Source organism: Zootermopsis nevadensis, unplaced genomic scaffold (assembly GCF_977971745.1).
Source record: "Zootermopsis nevadensis isolate Lab colony 2312 unplaced genomic scaffold, Znev_1.0 Znev_ptg000029l, whole genome shotgun sequence".
NCBI classification, from domain to species: Eukaryota; Metazoa; Arthropoda; class Insecta; order Blattodea; family Termopsidae; genus Zootermopsis; species Zootermopsis nevadensis.
The window spans coordinates 12,829,540-12,849,658 of record NW_028259161.1 but is presented as its reverse complement, the minus strand read 5'-3'; the positions used below and the strand labels follow the sequence as shown (position 1 = coordinate 12,849,658).

The 20,119-nt window shown below is 41.0% G+C and overlaps 1 protein-coding gene across 7 annotated transcripts in view; it reads right to left on the bottom strand.

Moving 5' to 3' along the window:
• pnt (ETS transcription factor pointed) overlaps positions 1–20,119 on the bottom strand; it is a 331,267-nt gene that overhangs the window by 9,094 nt on the left and 302,054 nt on the right. For 5 of the 7 annotated variants that reach the window (XM_022067402.2, XM_087357922.1, XM_087357920.1 and 2 more), the window contains 4 exons: positions 11,678–11,830; positions 10,259–10,546; positions 3,311–3,559; positions 117–414 (listed from right to left, as the gene is read on the bottom strand). In XM_022067402.2, the coding sequence (XP_021923094.2) occupies positions 117–414; positions 3,311–3,559; positions 10,259–10,546; positions 11,678–11,830 (988 nt within the window). The remainder of the gene's footprint in view (positions 1–116; positions 415–3,310; positions 3,560–10,258; positions 10,547–11,677; positions 11,831–20,119) is intronic. The other 2 variants (XM_087357923.1, XM_087357921.1) reach the window with 2 other exon arrangements.

Sequence of the window (20,119 nt, the reverse complement as noted above, 5' to 3'; positions counted from 1 at the left end):
TTCTACACGACCACAGAATGAATCATGAAAGATTCTGCTTTATCCTTTTACATGCAGTATTTACTGGAACATACTGAAATATATTTATCATGATAAATTACTGTTTAAGTACTCACCCCATCAAACTTTGCAGGTCACACACAAAACGGTATACATAACGTTTGCCTGCTGTCTTGTGGATTATGTTCTTATCATAATAATATCGCAGTCCACGGCTCAGTTTCTCGTAATTCATCTTGGGTTTGTTCTTGCGGATTCCCCAACGGCGTGCTACCTCATCAGGATCGGTCAGTTTGAATTCCCAGCCATCACCCGTCCAGGAAATGAAGCCCTGGCATGATTTGTCTGTGAGTAGCTCCAGTAGGAATTGCCACAGCTGAATTGGACCTGACCCTGTGAAGCATGGCCCACCGCCTGCTCGAATTAGTATTCACAGCAAACTTTAAAGGAACGCATTGATATATCAATGTAAATACCAATATCAAAGTATCTAATAGTTTTTATGAACGATGTGGGAACTGGGGTAGATCAATTAGTGTAGTGACTATGGACTGGAAGACCAGGGTTTGATCCCCAGTAGGGATAGAAGATTTTTCTTTCATCTCCGCCTCCAGACCATCTCTAGGGCCCACCCAGCCTCCTATCCAATGGGTACCAGGGGCAGTTTTACTTTATAAAACAAAAACTTTCGGTCTGAAATCGGTCTCAGAATCCCTTCATTCTCTTACGGTCATTTCAGTAGGAACAGGCAGGTTAAATCCACAAACCACCTTCAAATATTACCACATTAGGGCTTGATAAAAACTACGTAAAGTTTCTGTCAAAACAGTCGCATCCAGAATTAACTCCTGGGAACTTCAGAGCGTGAGTCAGGGGCGAAATGCCGTTCCATGCGAGGGCTTTCAACGTCAACGTGGTACGACGATTTGCCCAAGTATCTGTACGCAGATTTTTCGAATCGATGCTGCCTAAAACACTAACCTGACTAATCTCATATAATGAAATACGTGGCAATGTCGTTCAATAAACGGGCCTAAAGTTACGTCGTATGACAAATAATAATGACCATCTCGTATTTCGCAGACCCCGGATTCAAATCTCGGCCTGAAGAGTGGTTATTCTGATTATATCTTACGTTATATTACCCAATTCTCTTTAGGAAAACGTTGACGCAAGACCTTAAATAAGGCTACAACTGGAAAAGGTCTGCATGAGCCAAAATTTACGTATGTTTATCGGACCCGAGGACCATCTGGCCCGTCCCAGCCCATACCAGAAGTTTATCTTTAAATTTGTTACCCGGACCTCACTTAAGCCCGACTTTATTTAATACCAGCCAGATCTTTTAATGCAAAAATGTCATTAATCCCTGAATGAACTTTAAACGACGGTCTAAAAACATCTGAGACCATTTTTGACGTTTGAGAAACGATACAAAGATACTGGATGCCAAGTTTTTAAGGTGTTGTCTCGAATTATTTCTGGAAGAGGGCAGTTTCGAAAATTTCCAAGGAAATCGAGTCGACGGGATTTATTTCCGGAGATGGACTGTCACAATCATACGGTGAACGCACAAACGAATAATATTTTTTGTGGGAGAAAAAAATAATGGCTCCAGAAAGCGCGAATTATCCCTTCTGACTTATTATCAGGGCAGCGTCCAATTATAACTCGTACGGACGAGTGCCTACCCTCTTCGACATCAAGTGGGATTCCCAGGTCAAGGAAAAGTCTGCTGTATGGCGGGAGAACCCAGAAGACTGCCCCATTCTAATTTCAAACCTGATTAGCCACATTAAACGTGAAAAAGAGACACACAGATTAACTTCGTTTAGCCAAACAACATACTGTAGTACCGAAACAAAAATTAAGACAAAAATGATACCATCTTTTTCTCTGGCCACAAGACGCAACGAGGTTTTACGAAGTATTTCCTAAGAAAAAATCGCATGGAATGTAAACCATTCTGCTACCGCTTCTAGATTCTTCAGTTCGTAATTGCTAAATTTTGATTAACAGTCGGGGTACAAGAACAAAGACCTTGAACCGAATAGGCGTTCATCTGACGTCACAGCAACTAGAAAATTCAGTTCCTACGTGACACAAAAATAAAGTAACGCGTCACAATTACAAAGATCAGCTGACTAACGCTGTTTTAAGCAACGACTTTGAGGTACTCTCAAATTTGGGTCAAATATTTTGAATTGCGGTCTCATACATGGGACAATTTCTCTTTTTAAATGACCGTCACTCAATCAAGATTAAAGATGACCAAGGTACTCTCAAAGACGGGCCAAATTTATTGACGACTGTCATTTGTTCAACATCAGAAGAATTAAAACTGTTAACGTAAGTTTACGACTTGTTATTCCATATTCATCCAGGCCTAAAGGCAGGAATAAGTTACATTTATAAACTTTTTCTGCAATATTAATTATAGTAATAGGATGAGTCCGTTGATATTATGGTCTCAGATAAGTCTATACCAAACCCTGAAGATGAGGAAGATGGGTTGATGAATATCTTGCACTGGTGGAATGACTAGGATAGGAAACCTAACCTAACATAACTGTGAGAAGCGCCTACCTGAGTTATGGGACACCATTCCTGCAATATTACAGACTATTTCATCTGTTTTGTCCTTTTACATCTTAATACAAAAAGTGAGAGAAAATTATCATATCAGGCCTATACAAAAACTAATTACAGGTAGCCCTCGATTTGCGTCGATTCAAAATAACGCCGATTTTGAAACCAGCAAGTCGAAAAGTGAAAAAAAAAATTGTTACAATGTATCTCGTACTGAGTCTTATACTAAATCGTAATTCTTACATCGCTGATTTTCAATAAAAATCATAAATACAGTCATCTCTGCAATTACGTTTGTTTCGTTAACGCGAATTCGATGAATCGGTAAAAGCTGTTCGTGAAATGCAAACTTTTGTATATGAGAGTTTGCTCTTATGTAATTTCATTCCTCGCGCTTTAAACTTTCAAAGGACTAATCTAATCTCTGCGGAGGTACCGGGGTTATTTTTACTACGTGATTTTCTGTAGGTCGGCGTCTTACATAAATGCAACTATCCCATAAGAGCAGAGATGACTGTACACATCAATCACATGAAAGAATCGAGGGGACCAACGAATTGCCGATTGTAAATGTATAAAATATACTTTTTAAAACATTTAAAACAACAACATGAAAATTTCCCTCTAAACAAATGACAGCTCCGGTCTACAATCACGAGGTCAAAATCGAAGTCTGTCTGGAAAAACCGGACACAGGAAGAATAACTTTTTTTTTACCTACCGGAGTACCCAGCAAGCATTGAAGACTGATGCACTGGTTTTGTGTCACCATTGGGGGTAACCGCGTGGCCTAGGGTGTCCCTGCCTGGACCAGAATGCAAAAAGGCAGGGTGAGGATGAGGTCCTCCCTGCCCCATGTCAGGGCCTGAACCCCAGTGATCCGGTGCGCTGTTTGGAACGGTCTGAAACGGCGAAGAGTCATAGGGAGAACTATAAGAATCACTGTAGGCTTCTTGATGAGAATAACGACCTGTAACAGAAGACCAGTGTCAAGGCATGAGTCCACGAACAAACATGGCCAAGGAGAACTTTTGGTGATGGAAAGTAAACATACTATGTAACTAACCTGTAACAAACTGTCCATATACAAGGAAATGAATAAACAAACAAACAAACAAACAAACAAGAACATTCTGTAATTAAAGCTGAATGCCCTCTACCGACAGAACATGGACCTTTAAACAAACTTAATACTTTATAAACAAAGATTTTGACATAAGAACTGGCACATTTAAAGTGCAGACGTTTCTGTGACAAGCCGTCGTGTAAGTTTGTTGGATACTCCTGAGCCTAATTTTAAAAATAAAACATGTCGGTGACTTTCTCGGATCTGTCTGCCAAAGAGGAACATAATTTTGTGTACCAATTATCCAGGACGCGCCATTATAGAGATCGAAGTTTTTCAACACCCGTGAGTAATTTCAAAATTGACAAAAACATAATTTACCCACGGTTGTCGCTTCAAGAGAAATCTCCCCCTCTCCCACTTACAATTTTTCACGCGCCATCTGGGAGAAACAGAATGGACCACTGAATTTAGGCTACAGGCCGGTGGATTGAAGAGTCTATTTCACAATGACGTTTTACTTATCTAAAGATGTAGGCCCACAACTGTGCTATCAGTACAGCTAAGTAAAGACGCTATTCAGGAACTATTTTCTTGGACGACGTCTGAACTGGGTTCACTCGCGGAGTTTTCTGACTGATATAAAATTTCTGGTACAGAAACTATGCGACCCAAGCGGCCTTCTATCCACCGGGTATCAAGGGGGCTCTTCCACCGGGATAAAGCGGCCCAAGCGTGAAGCCGATCATCGCTTCCACTTAACATCGACATTTAAAACGCGTGGAGCTAAAACTCCAACTCCCTCTTCGCCTCCATGGCCTCACGCATAGGGAGAATTGTCGTTACATCGTAATTCTGCTATTATCTTCCTTCGTTAATTGGTCTCAATTCCTTACTAAGGTACTACTAACTCCACGAAGCAAGGCCCTTCTTAAGAAGCTATTAGTACGCCCAGCTAGTCAAGAAATTTCCTGCCTCATAACAGTGTGTGCAAGATCACAGATTAATCCAATCCACAGCCCCAAACCTCTTTCCTTAGGATCTATTTTAATATTATCTTGACATCTAGGCCTAGGTATTTTGAGTGGTCTGCTCATTTCAGGCTTTCTAACCAAAACTGAGTACGCATTTTTTTTTCTTAAAAACGTTCAATGTGTTCTTCCATGAACGTGAGGGACCTGATTTCACACCCATACAAAGCAAGAAGTGTAAAATTAGAAACGTTTTATCCACGTTTACTTCTAGACAAATGTGCATCTACGGAAGAGTCTAATAAAACTTCTGGGCTTTTCTTTAAAATATATGTTTTCACCCAACAAACACCATCAAGAATAGACCCTAGCGGAGGTACGCCGTATTATACATAGTCTGTTGAAAATCTGTGAAATGTCTAAAATACGTCGTGGGCAACATTAAAAAAAACCGACCAGGATCTGAAAGGAGATCCTGACGAGTCAAGTCGTTATATCAATCAGCGAGACAGAAAGAGAGCACAGCTCTAAATGCCAGTGCCGTGTTTCCAGTGCTTCCGTCGAAGGTCTGGCAGCACTAGTCAACCAACAAATGCGCGGTGGAATCGACTTACAAAACGTCAGATGATGGGATCATAAGTTTACATGAACAAGGTTTAATCGTCACTCCTTTATTTCCAAGATGGAGTAAAAAACATGACGAAAATACCTTCCATCTCTCTTTTAGTTAGTCTATATTTTACTTAATCAAAACGCATGAGATAATTCTGAGTAGCGGATCCGCGGTACCATTAAGGTTGAGGGACAATCCACCACATAACCCACGTACGACAGCCTACAGCGTACGGTCTGCCTCACTACTACCTCTCTGGCTATATAAGTCATTCAAACGTCGTTTAGAATATTGAATTCTCCGTGGTAACAACGCAGGTACTCTCCTAGCTGCACGTTGTGTGCGCTTCGTGGTCGAAAAGACGTCAGAGTTCGCCTTGACGACGTTGGATGCGGGGTTTTCCGACAGAGGAACTAACTGAATCACACAGCTTCGGTGTTTTCTTCAAGTCTAGTCCGAGTTCGCCACTCCCCTCTGCTCGTTTCGTAACACGATTACATTATAGGCTATCACGACGTATTATTGTGACTTACCAAGGCCTCGAGGAAATGTTACACGAAACTTGGTTTTTCAGTTCGCACCACTGTCCAGTTTATTTAATGGTCTTCTGAAAAATCAGAAGTCTAGCTTAGGGTCCTTCGTCCTTTCCTTTAATTTTCCTCCTTCTACGAATTTGGTTCTTCCATTTATGTTCCGTGTCCATGTTCATGGGACAGAGTCCTTCAGATGCTAATCCTCGCTAAGGTAGGCGAAGTTACTACACGGCTTTTATGAAACATGAAAGTTCAGATCCATATTCACAATCACATTTGTTGTGGACACCGACTCGTTCTGCCTGTAAACCGACTGCGCCAGTGAGGCCGACGATTTTCTGCAGTAATTCTTAAATCGTGTTAACAGATGTCGCTATAATACAAAACGATTTTATTATTTATTCTACCAGACTATACGGCGCAACAGTCCAAAAGACAATCATCTTAATTTTATTTTCATCGTGTTTTGCTTGTGTATGTTAGACATGGGGTTTCTTCGTGCGGTTTACACAATTTGTAAGAAACAGCCCGTGGCGGGTTGGTGGACCGCCAAGACAAATCAGTAGTTAATCATTCTAGGGAATTGATCAACCGTAATAAACTGTGATGAGCTACCACATTCAAAGTTGTTTACTGTTCGTTTTCACGCCCTGCGTTCCTTATCGTGGTTTTATAAAAAGCCGGAGGCGAGGATGTTTTATTTCAGCGGAATAATCTAATCTCTGTAAACCGCATATCCTGAAGAAATCAAGCCGGAAATAACTGTAATAAGCAACAAACAATGCAACTTACATTGACGTAAATCATGAACCAATTTCCATTAGTAAAACCACAATTTAGATTCTCCTGGTGTGTTCGAACGATCAGGTCACAAGCACAGAGACGATCCTGTATACCAGGGGAGTGTAACCCGAGAGCCGCATGTGGCCTTCGCAACTATGTTTGAGGCCATATCAAATTAAGTTTAACAAACAATATAAGAACTACTGCGGTATTAATAAGTGAAGTTTTATAAAATTAGCAATGATTTCAAATCAAAGCTGTCTGAAAGACTAACAGCTACATTCCACAGTTTCGCTGGCTGCCGCGATATTTTTAATATCTTTGAGCGGTCTTGGACAAAGAATGGAATAGCTAATGCATTCTGCGATAACGAAAAGGTTGCCGACTTCTGCTGTATACGTCTAAATTATTACGGACAACGTTTAGCATAAATTAACGACAGTTAGAAAACCGGCTTTTACTGTTAAACGTTTTCAAAATTATGCATGGCAGTTCATTCTAAAATGATACAGTCCCTAAACATCACATTTTAAATTCGATTAACCCTTCAAAGCCTAAGTCCGTCTAAACGTTTAAAAATCCATTCCGTACCGCAAAGAAAACAAATGCAGACCATTTGTTTCCACAATCTACAAGTGTCTACAAATTCCTGTCTTAAACAGCAATAAGACACGATGTTAACACCAATAACGACGTTTATACTAGATTATTCGCATAACATTTGCATTATTTCGTAGCCTACTCTATTTTGTACTATCACGTGACAACCAACAACGCGGAAAGGTCACCACTTCTGGAGGTCAGAAGCCACCAAGTCATGCGGGCACTGAATACACGCAAATGTATGCTGTGGCTCCGAAACTGGCAAGGTATTCAGATGACCGTGGGAAATGTTCAGCGGTAATTGTATTTCTCAGGGCTGTACAAGTACGTAACGCGTGGCTCCTTCAACCAAACATCGGCAGTGCTAGAAATAACGCAATTCTTGCTTACTTCTTAAAACAGGCCGAGTACCAAAACACTGACAACGAAGTGAAGTCATTTTCATCGCATACAACAATTTTTAAAAGCTGTTCATATACTTGTCAGGCTCAGAGCCTATTTTAAGACCCCAAGTAACCAAATTATTTGGTGTGACCGTAGGCCTATGTTTATAAATATTTCTTTAAGACCCGTACAAAGACGTAGTTCGCCAATTTAACGCATACATTTGTCCACACGTGAGAAAAATTATTAGAATTTGTTTCAAATTAGCTGGCCACAAAATTCCCCGTCGTTTACGTAAGCAAAACATTATTTACCATTTTCAACTGAACCCAGACTACACACGTTTTTTAAATATTTATTTTAATAATATCATCCCATAAACGCAAACATATCCCCGGGCCAGTATTTGAACCCGGGATCTCACAAATACGAAGAAGAGGCACTAACCACGATATTCGGTGCACTTATTAGCGGGATGAGGTAGACGCGGGGGGAGGGGGGCTGTGAATTTTATGAAGCAGGACTTACCCAAACAATACAGCAGTCAAAATTTTGATGGTAAATTACTCAGTTTAGTGCCTGGGTAAAAATACGTGCGATTTGTAACAAAAGAGACAGCATTTTACAAATTCACGAATGTATCTATTATACACCCATTCTTTGTGTGGATAAAATAAAAAGGAATGAGTTACATAACCTAACTCTAACTTTAACTTAATATCGAAACGATTATAACGTCGTTTTTTCAGTGTCAGAGTCCAAACGGTCTTTCGTCTTCTGAAGGACGACTACTTACGATATATTCCAACAGAACAAGAGATGCAAATGAACAATTTGATTACATAATGTGCGTCTTAAGTGGAAACAGCCATAGTTCAACAACAGTACCATGATTAGCCGGTAGATGTCAGCAGTATACTGATATGCGTTGAGGTCGACAACTCTGTTATCAATGTGAATAACATAAGGACATGTTCGTGACCTTCACTAGTGAAATATGACGATCTGACTAACAACGATCCCTCTACCAGGGGTCCACAAGTTAATCAAAGCAACTGCGTCTTACTGTGCCTTTTTAAAACAAACAACTGCCGTGGCAGCTTAGCAGCCATCTATCGGTAGGATAAACTGACAGGTTCTGTGTCTTCGAGCTCACTATACCAGAGGTCCTCAAACTTTTATACCTTGCGCCCCCTTTAAAACATTTCATAAATTTCACGCCCCCTTCCAGAACAAGTGCAAGCAAACAGATTTTTCATAAAATTTAGCTATGAGCACACATTTTTTTATAATTTAGTATATATTATTCAATGCATTTAATTTTAAAAAAAACTGTAATAACATACACGCTCCGTACCTGGATTAGTGGGATGTATCCCTAACTGTACGTAGACTAATATTGCCGTTTACTTCCTAAAACCGCCGATGATCTACGAGTCTGAATTCTACAGCACTGTAATACAACTAAACTGCCTCAACCGAGCAAAGGATGTTAAAAATGTTTCTCCATATTTCGTTAAAAAAAAAGTTTTTCATACAAAATACACGCCCCGCAAGGGAGCGCGCCCCACACTTTGGGAACCTCTGCACTATACGCCTCCATGGTGACATGCGCATGGTTCCATAGACTTAAGAGCAAACCAACTCTACGCGTAATTTAAAACAAAAATCAAATTCAAATATTTCACAAAAAAGACATGGTTAAGGATGGGTTTTGGGCAGTGCTTTCGAGTTGATTGTCTGCAAAGACATAATCTAAGAACCAACACCAAAGAGCAGAGTCATTTAGAAGCTGATTGCCGCTCAGCTGATCACGAAATTCCCCGTATTTTATAGAAACTTTAAATGCGTCACTACGTTCACAGAACTGGACCATTTCCTGAAGGAAATAAATCCAGTCCACACCTTCACCCTTACAAAGAAGGTATCTCAAATAATTTCTTCGCTTCAGATTTTCCGACAAAAACTCTATTAAGAATGCATTTCTCATCGCCGTGTTCGTGCTACATGTCTCATACTTATTCAGTTTAACGATGCTTCTTAAAGAACATGGACCTGTGACCACAGATATCACCTCACGCATTACGCACCGATGACTTATTCAGGGTAAAATATTCTTGAACGAAAACAAACTCGCGAAACAAAAGCCGAAACATTATTACAGCAAATAATTATTCCCGACGACGGGCATTGGGCAAGGCCAGCCTAATGACGAACGGAGAGTCCCGCATGGCCACCAAAGCATCACTAAAAGCAAAACAAACACGGACAAGCACTCGTGGCTGTTAGCAAGGTTACAGAATGTCCAAGGCACTGAAAGTTCGTTCCTATTACATCAAATTTGTTCACAGCCTGAAATGCGTCTAATCCAAGATTCATCCGTAACATATAAACGCCAAGTTCACTGTCGTATTCAAAAAGACAAAGAACATTGAAGATACGTATTCTAGAAACTGGAATTCACCTGAAGATTACTGTCTTCTGGGTTACTGCGTCGTGTATTCTGGTAGAAGTTTACCGATGTTTCAGAGGCCCCCATCATTGCTCTGATAATGGAGGTAGTAAGCATATATGAAACGTCAGTAGCCTTCTACCAGAATACACGACGCAGTAACCCGGAAGACAGTAATCTTCAGACTCGCTGTGGTGAGATGAAGAGCCCGGAATTTCACAGGGACTCTGCTCCAGTGGAATGAAGAAGTGTAAGCCTACTCACTGCGCGGGTAATTCTTGACGAAGTGCGCCTGATACTTGGTGTCCAGGAGAGAGGATGGCGGAGGTGCAGAGTAGAACTCTGGAGAGCTGTCGATGTAGGGGTTCGGGTGGTGATTGCCACTGTCCAGGGAGTGATATTCGTGGTCTGGAGGATCGTAATGTTGTCCCTGGTGCTGGGGCGTCACGGTACTGTAGCTCACTGCACCACCGGCAGATGGTGGGTCGTCGGTCCCCGCAGATCCGCCAGCCAGGTGTTGCATCGAGCTGTCCCCCAGTTGATTGTAGCCACCTGCAATGTTATTTTCACGTGTGTACGCTACCCACACATGACGACAGTGCGAACAACTTACACTTCAAACTAATGCAGGCCTTTTCAAATAGAAAGAGCGTGTTCCTTCGCCACGTAATCTCCTCCCAAAACAGTCAAGTGCCCTCACTTTTATATAAGGAAAAAATTATTTTATTGGAAGCTAATAATGAAAATATCGCAGCTATGCTTACTAAAACGTATATTATTTTGAAAATTACTTACGGACTATATACAATGTTTTAATTCCTTGTGCCACATACAAAGGTGACCGCTGACTTGTGTATTAAGAAACACGCCTACACATTTCACATAAAACTTTTTTGTCCTCCCTAACTTCTTAGGGGAAGAAGACGCAGGCTGGATAGGGCGGTTACCCGGGGCGCAGGTTACAAGGACGTGAAACGACCACTGGCAGGAAATTTCATTACCTAAATACAAAAGTCGATTGAATAAAAATTTACTTGGATATTATCCATCGTCTAGTAAATATAAAACGTAAAACGACGTTTCGGAGATGGGACTCTATCTCCGTCTTCAGGTTCCTACACAGTTGGGCCCACTAGATAGAGCTAATCCCTATCTCCGGACAAAGTGGGCCCAACTGTGTAGGAACCTGAAGACGGAGATAGAGTCCCATCTCCGAAACGTCGTTTTACGTTTTATATTTACTAGACGATGAATAATATCCAAGTAAATTTTTATTCAATTGACTCTTCACCATCGTCAAGAAGTTTTAGATTTGATATACAAAAGTCGATGTTGGGTTGTAACGCCGTATGGGTAAAGATGGAGGCAGCATTTGCCTTTTAAAAGTTGGTAGCACTCTAACTACAAGCAAACACAGCGTTACTACCCAGAAGACCGTTACCGACATGTGAACCTTTAATCTCATTGTAAAGAGCCATCACTGACGTCGGTGTGAAGCTGATTACGGACTGCTAACGAACCGAGGGGCTAATTCTGTGCGTTTGTTATTTCGTAGCCAGAAGGCCAACTGTTAAAACTGCTGCAGATTTTCTTGGGTTTACAAACTGGGTAAGAAGTGGAAGGGACGCCTCTGGAAGAAGATTTAAGCCTGCGTTTCTTGAATTAATAACCAGAAGATGTTACCTTCTTTGAGCTGGTACACGGGACTCCGGAGGTGGATGAAGCCTGAAGACGGCGGGGCAGCTGGTGGAGGCGACGCCTCATCGCGACCGCAATCCGTCGTGGCGTCTCGCGGCGTCCCACATACCGCGGGACTCCGCAGGTGACTGTAACCTGCTGAAACAAACAGACGAAGCCATCATGTGACTATGATCGCAAACGGACGGACACACAAACAACAGCTTCACTTCAAATGATCTTACGGATCAACAACTGACAAGACATGGCCGAATAAAGTTATTCTTGACGACAGCCGTTTCCAGAACTGAATATTATTTTCTCGTCTTTATGTAAGCCTAAGTCTATACGTTGTTTCCGGTTTACATTGTAGACGCGATCCTAGAAAAGGCGACGTCTTATCGAAGCAAAGTCAACTGAATTACTCAATCCTGTGCCGCATTTCTTGCTCGAAGAGACGTGACCATCCCCTAGCAACGATGTTACAGCGTAACGACGTAAGTTACATAAGAGACTGCACGTCTAAGTAGGAAACTCTGTAATTTGATATTAAACGGCTGAGGAGTAACCAAATAATCCGTGGCAGTACCACAGACAAGCAAATAACAAACTAATAATAACGTTCGTATAAATTTAACTTTAAATAACATTTCTGTTCCCCAGACAAAAAAAAAATATGCTCGGACAATTAATATTTGTGGGGGAAACCAACTGCTTAACCGAACTTAGACTGTAAGAATCCCGACTTAAATGTCAGATTATCTTAAAGACGAATCAGACGTGGATGAAATATGCGCTGGGTTAAATGTAAAATTCAGTGAGGATGAAGAAGACATTGAAAAATAACACCCAATGTAAAATTGGTCCTTTCGTGAGGCGAGATTATTTTATCAAACAGCAGCAGGGCACTGACTTACGCCGTTATTTAGGGTCTATAAAGTAAATTCGAAGTAAGTTCAACTTATTTGAAAATGGAAGACAGGCTGAACCAAAGAAAATTACTAACGTCAACAGCTTAACAGATGTATAGAAATTGAGATCCATCTTTTGTGTCAAGTGAAGCTGTCAACTCTTCGAAGCCGAAGCTCATCTAAACAGTGTTTAAACTTTCAGTTCCTACCGAAGAGAAAACACGAAACTTCAATATTACAGAGATAAACTGATAGATGTTTTAAGTAAAAGTCGTATGAAATCCACAACACACTATGTGGGCAAAACTCAACATTACCAATTCCTTTAAAAGGATTTCCGTACTGCAGATGGTAACGATTGAGCTAACACAAGATAATTTAAATCACGAACTTCAGTTACTAAAGCTACTGCGAGTAGGCCTAGAATACTTCACGAATTACAAGGCCAATAAATCAACTTTCTTGGGACTCTGCATCCCGTTCGTCAGAAGCGCCTCGCATAGTCTCTTCTCAAACTAAATCACCTTCCAATCAGAAAACAAACCTTTAATCGGTAATAAGACAAATACAAGTTTTGGACGACAACTTGGCTACAGTTTATACTTATCAGGACACGCATACCCTAATATTCCTTAAAACTACAAATAAAGTAACCTGAGGCAGTTTGGCCAGGCTCCTAAGAATTTGCGTAAGAGACTTGTTTTATCCACGTCACATCTGGCATTAACGACGAATTCTGGGGTATACACTCTTCTTGCACACGGAGTCTTATCATTGGTTACGCCTGGTGAGTCTATTGAACACAACTTCCTCCAGAGCATTGACGTCAATGACTCACACTTGCGAGTTAACAACGCCCACAGCTAGATGAGACATGGCTCACAAAGGAATTAAAACGGGGAGGCTTTGTTTTTTAGATTTCGTTAAAAACTGGCTCAGGCGACATTGTCTTCTCACTGCAGAGACCCAGATTCAGTTCAGGATAATTTCAAGTGAGATTCGTGGTGGACAAAGGTGCACCGGAGCTGATAAGACTTGTCTTCTAGGATGTTGCGCCGTGGAGACTGGTAGAAAATTTATCCACAACTTATCCTCCTGGTGATGGAGGCAATAAGGACCTGTGAAACGTCGGTCAATATTTACCAGACTACACGGCGCAACAACTCAGACCTTCATAATCGCCGATGCAAGAACATCAAATTCATAAATGTGGTTAGCCTATCAGTAGCCTGTACATGTTTCAACAAAATAAAATGCATGCATCTTCTCTCTTACATGCTACGTGATGCATGTTCCGCCAGTCTAAACCTATTTTAAATAAACCCGTAAGATTTTAGAACAGGAATGATTAAGTTAACTGTGTGACAAATGTCAAACTGCAGAGTTGCAAATTGCTAAATTGTGAAAGTCTTTAACATGCAGTACTGACTGACAGCCAGTAACAGGCGTAGATCAAAGTTACAGGCAACAAGAAACGAGGCCCGTCAGTACACAAACGTTGGAATGCAGATAGTCAATATTGGTGAACTCATATTGACAGATACGGAGATAAAAGTGGCCGCCCGCCAATAAACCCGACAGGGGAATGCGGAGCAATGTGAACGACATTCAGTTAGAAACTAAATTACATGCCTACTATTATTGAGCATATAATTCGCATAAACTTTGGATTGTTTTCTTAACAGCAGAAAACTTTAGCTGGAAAACCACATAGAAAAATCCCACTTGCGAGGGTGGCGTTAAAACAATTCTTTTTTATTCCGAGCTTTATGACAGGGAACGTCTTCATCATACGCGGATATACAGCCTATCGCAGTGTTACTCAACCGGTGTGCCGCTAATTTTTATATATAAAAAAACAATATTCTCACGACACATTTACAAGAACGTAATCCTTATCTTCCATCGATAGTTTTATTAAACATGCGTTATGTTTTCTTTACATGCATACATTTTTTATTTATATTTAGACAAATTTATGGTCATGTATTGTTTCGTACCGACGTTTCGTGAGACATCATTTGGTGGTGTGCCGTCACGTGTCTTTGACAAGACGAGACGTGTCGCGGGTAAAAAAGGTAACTGAACTGAACGGTGCCCGAAAGACCTACCTCAAGAACGACTCTGCATATAGGACATCTTCTATATTAGAAACTGCATATCACTTTATAGGCATACATTACTTAGGCCAATTATAATTAACTTATATGAAACTCTGTCATCGGGCACCATTCAGTCAGGCTAACAAAGGCGATAAACAGACATATGCAAAGTCGTGGATTATGACCTCAGCGTAGGAAAATAATATAAATTAAGCTCTGTTGAACACGTAAATGTAGTAGACATCGACAAAGGCCAGGGATCGATTTCGTATTGTCCTATCGATCGCCGGGGAAGTACCTTGAGCGCTGTTCACGCCACGAACTTCTCTTCTCGCTGTGAACGAGGTTACATGGGCTCTGACGAAAGCGCCGTTCTACATGAAATGCGCATGTCACTGGCCTAACCTTATTCCTCGTATATTTCCAATTCACACATGTTTCTACTCACACCAAGGACCATTGTATGACCTGCGACCAAAAGGTCTCGATCACAGGTCTTCTGCCTACTTAAACGTTTCGCGAAAACATCTAGTTTTAAACGAAAGAAGCTTTTTCAGGTCCAGCACATGACGCCCCTCAGTTAGTGATATGCCTATCCGATATTCCTTGATCAGAACGTCGTTTTAACATCGGCAGACCAATGGTCCTTAATAGGCACATGATATTGTCTCGTCTACAGTCTGCCCGGTCCACAATTGTGCATTATGCGCGTAACGTGATGAGGGATTCCAAGGTTAACTTGTGGACATGTCACGGAGCATTCTGACGAACGCCCTCATTTGCTACGGTGGAGTAACATAACATCCTTTGACGTTCGCCGAAAAACCGACATCAGCGTTGATCCGATCTGTCGCGAACCGAACAGAGGCGAATATTAACAACGTCCACACACGCGCATTCGCTGTTGCGTTACGGCAGAATGTGCAAGTGTGAACCCAGCTTAACAGACCCTATTCTGAAGTCAGATTTTCCCAGAATCTAATCGGGCCTAAACTTCTCCATTAATCAGAACAAGTTCCAGAAGAAATCTGTAACAGGAAAACAACATTTAAAAATATGCGCATTAAATTCCAAGTTGGGTTTTTAAGTCGTGAGCGTGAAATCGGCGTAAGACTGGTTCCTATGCCTCAAACCGATCCAACGCACGCGACTTGCTCGTCGTCCTGATGATGGAGGCAGCAAAGACCTCTGAAACGTTGGTAAACTTCAATTAGCTTACGCGGCGCTACAACCCAAGAGACAGCAACCTTTGTCTTGTGGACCATTATGCCCACAGTTGCTGTATGTTTGGTTCTCCTTTTGTAGAATTTGGGTTTCGTAAATTAAAATATGGGACGACGTTATCAGACACTGTCTTTAGGTCAGATTACACAGCGTCGAATAATATCATGAATTATGAATTTGAAAGGACATGGAATTAAGCCGTCGTGGACTTATTTAAAGTACCATCCTATAATTTGCCTAAAATAACAGAGGAAATCTGCAGAAATATCAGCTAGGTTAACCGGTTTACAGACCGAGATTTGGACTCGGAACCCTCTGTATGCGAAGCTGAAAAACTACGTTCGATCTCCAGAGGAGACTTGATGTATTTCACTGCACAGAAATGTGAAACACCCTATACTTTGTCTCCTCGTCTATTCCTCCTCAAGAAAGGGAGAACAACAATAATAAAATCCAGCAGTTGCACAATCTCTGAACGTCATCTTTTTTGAGTGGGATGAACTCCCATGATTGGGAGACTGTGGAACCTCCTCTTTTGACAAGTCGGCCAATCACGGCTATTCTCCGCTCTACTGGACAGCGAGAGATACGAGGGCGGGGAGACCCACGGCCGTTCAGCCTCTGACATTGCAACACATTCTCATGGGGAATACAAGTTCCAACTCTTCAGGGCCCAGGCAAATTGCTTTGACATTCTGCCTACCCACAGGGTCTCTTCGGATCCGCAAAACAAACAGCGATCAATTTCTCAAGCACCATCAACTAAATTATCTCTACAATGCACGCACGTTGTGTTTTCTTTGCGGTACGGACTGAAAGTACTTATGGGATTCGTAAGATTTTCAAAATAAAAAGACACCCTCTATCCCCTGGTGTAACTCAATGCTAAAAACCTGCGATTTTATCCGGTGAAGAACGCGGGATGAGAGCGTTAGGTAACAGAATGCTCAGAATATCTGGACCCGGGAGGGATCATGCGACAAAAGGATAAATGTAATGCACCCCTTATTGTAGGCTACCCTACGTTGTTTCCTACCTTCACATCCTCGGGTTAACATTTGTCATTCGTTTCATGTATCCTCATGCGTGCTACATGTCCCATCAATGTTATCCTCATTGATTTGATCACTCTAATAGACATAACAGGCCTAAGTGATTTAGAGCAGGGTCCATAAAATCCTTTATAATGCAATTTTCTCCATCCTCCTATTAGCCTACTTCACGTATCTTAGCTTAAATAATTACAATAATTTCAATAAAATCTGTAACATACCGAAAATCGTTCGCCTAATAAAACTAGGCCCGTGTCTTTATTTACAGTCAAAAGACTATGAACACAACAAAATTAGTCTAAACTTCATATCACAGAACGTAAGCTATAGGCCTATAAAAACATTAGTCAAAACACGGATGTAGATCCTTTTATAATAATAATCAGGTCTAATAGGATTTCTGTATGATCAAAAAATCGATGGCATTAAAACCAGAATTCTGGTCGCCTACACTCAAGCATTATGAGTTTAATAAAAAAAATTACAGTTTCAGTTTTAAACGTGTAACAGACACAAATGTGCAAAAATAAAAATAACGCACGTTATCTTAAGAGACCGAAAACAGTCGATAAATGGCTGAGCAGTTGGTTAACTGCAACAAGCAACAGATAAAGGCTCTCTGACGGACTGGTTTCGTATTACCTGGTCGTAACTGTCGTTAATGTGTATTTAGGTTAAAACTTCAGTTACAGGTTACATTTTGTGGAAAATCCTGATGAATGCTATGGTCCCAGGGTCCCACCACCCACACTTTCCGCGTTCCGAAAAAATTGGTATACTCTATTAAGTCAAACTTCATTTGAAGCTATGGTCTGATGTCATTACCAAGCACCAAAGATTTATTAGTGATGACATAGCTACAGCTTCAGATAATTTTATTCATTTATATTTTATTTAACGATACCTTGATATAGGCCTAGCCCAGCAGTGTCCGTGTTATGGGCAGTAAAGCTTTCGACATGACAAGAACTTCGTCATGACGCACAGTCCCCATTAATCCTTATGAGGCAGACATTCTACTGGTTCCAAGAAGTGGCTAACAGTCTCCACGTCTGCTACAGTCGACTAGTTATAAAAAAAATACTAAGAGATGGGGTTCAGTATTAAATCACACTTCTGCAAAAGTCCCTTATTTATTACGTCTCTTTTAAATCACTTACCTATGATGTAGGCTGTCAAATGTAGGTTTATTGGTGAGATACGATGCATACCAGTAATGGTAATATCAACTGCAAGTGGTAATTTTACCGAATGTCGCAGCCGGGTAGTTAAGTACCCCTGCTTCGTATTCGGAGGATACAGGAGCCCCTCCCTCCGGTTCAAATTTCAGGTGGGAGACAGGAGAGCTTAAGGTTTTCCTAATCATTGTCCTTAGGTTTCAGTAGTTTTCCTCATTCCATCCAGACAAACACTGGAATAGTATCTAAAGTTATGCTATGGCCGAGTCCTTCCGCATCCCTTGAAATTCATTAATCATCCTCTCATTCGACACTGTATAAACGAAGCTGCTGACTGGGTTGTTGAATAAATAAATACATTCACGTGGTCGGTCTATGTCGTCATTTAAATTATCTGTAGCTATTCTGTCAAAAATCCTCCCCATCCGGACTGCTAATTAATTCAGGAATCCAATTCGTTCATGATTTCTACTATGCACAGTCTACTATCATCAACTTATATGATTTTAATTAACAATTTCTTAAAATGTTTCCATTTTAAAGACGTAATCAGTGTATTACACACTAACTACGGTCTGCTACGAAGAAAATTATTATCTTTGTGAACTTTACTGAAAATAACTCAAGGCGGACGGTAATCGTGGATTCTGCAGTGGAATGGAGTAACGCCAGGTGGAAGGCGCGATATAGCTAGCCATGGATACCACCTGCTACCATCAGCGCGTGCTGGCCGTCCACACCTGTAGCAGACACACGCCGAACGTCCGCTGACTGCTGACCTGTCTGGCGATATCAACGTCGACCAGTACAACATAAAGTTCGCGAACATATCACAGACAGAAGCCTACTCTGCGTTCGTTGGACGACCAGAGTCCAACATTCGATGCCTGATATCCATGAGGCCTGCTGATGTTAGATGTTTTCTACCACGGTCGTCCGAAAAAGTGTTCAGAGCCTAGGAAAAATTGCATCTAGATCTATAACGTTTTGTAATATTATCGGTAGAGCCGTAGGAAAAAAGCTGCTAACTAACTAACTAGATGTGTTACCGAACCCGAAGGTTCATCACCGAATTAACCAAAGCCATCCACCAGACCCTGTCCTGGGCCAACAAAGTCCAGTCTCCTTCAACTCCCATCTCCCACAGATCCGCCTGACATTATCCTCCCATCTACGTCTAGGGCTTCCCAACCAATACCCCAACTAAATACTAACATCTTATAACAATAAATACCGGCATATAAATTAACCCCTTCGTGTCAAATTAAAAAAATGAATAAATTACATATAACCCAACTGGATTTTTGTTCAATTTTCATTAACTTTGTGAATAAAATAGTTAGACCTATCTTTCCTGCAGCAACCAGAATAATTTCTAGAGATTGTTTTTTAGATTTAATACAATCGATATATCGATCCACACAAGGATACAGACGAATGGCGATCAGAAAACCGGCCCAAAAACTGGCTAATTTGGCTTTTAAGTGGAGCCAAAAATTGGTTCTATCTGAAACTTAAATTGAATCAAAACCGGTTTAAAATAAACCGTAAATTGAGCCAAACTGATTTAATCTGCAAATATAAGTACTGGACTTCAAACTGATTTAATCTGGTCTTTAAATGGAGTCAAAAACTGGTTTAATCAGAAAAGGTAGGTACTAATTATACCAAATAAGCAGTTCAATTATGCCTACTCGCCACGTGTAACGTATCACTAATAACTATAAGTGTTGACGATTTAATAGATAATACGTGAAAAACTTTCTTTCCGGACTGTACGAGGATTCCAGGTCGTCGCGAACTCTTCACAGAGCGGTCTCCTCAACAGTACCTTCTTTGCAGAGACAATTACCATAAATCCAACATGACTACGGGCAAACAAAGAATTGTCTCAGAAAGCCAACACACAACAAGACTGAAAGGCAGTGAACAGACAGGCCAGCGAGCGACATTTCCCATGGCGTGAGTAATGTAAATAAAT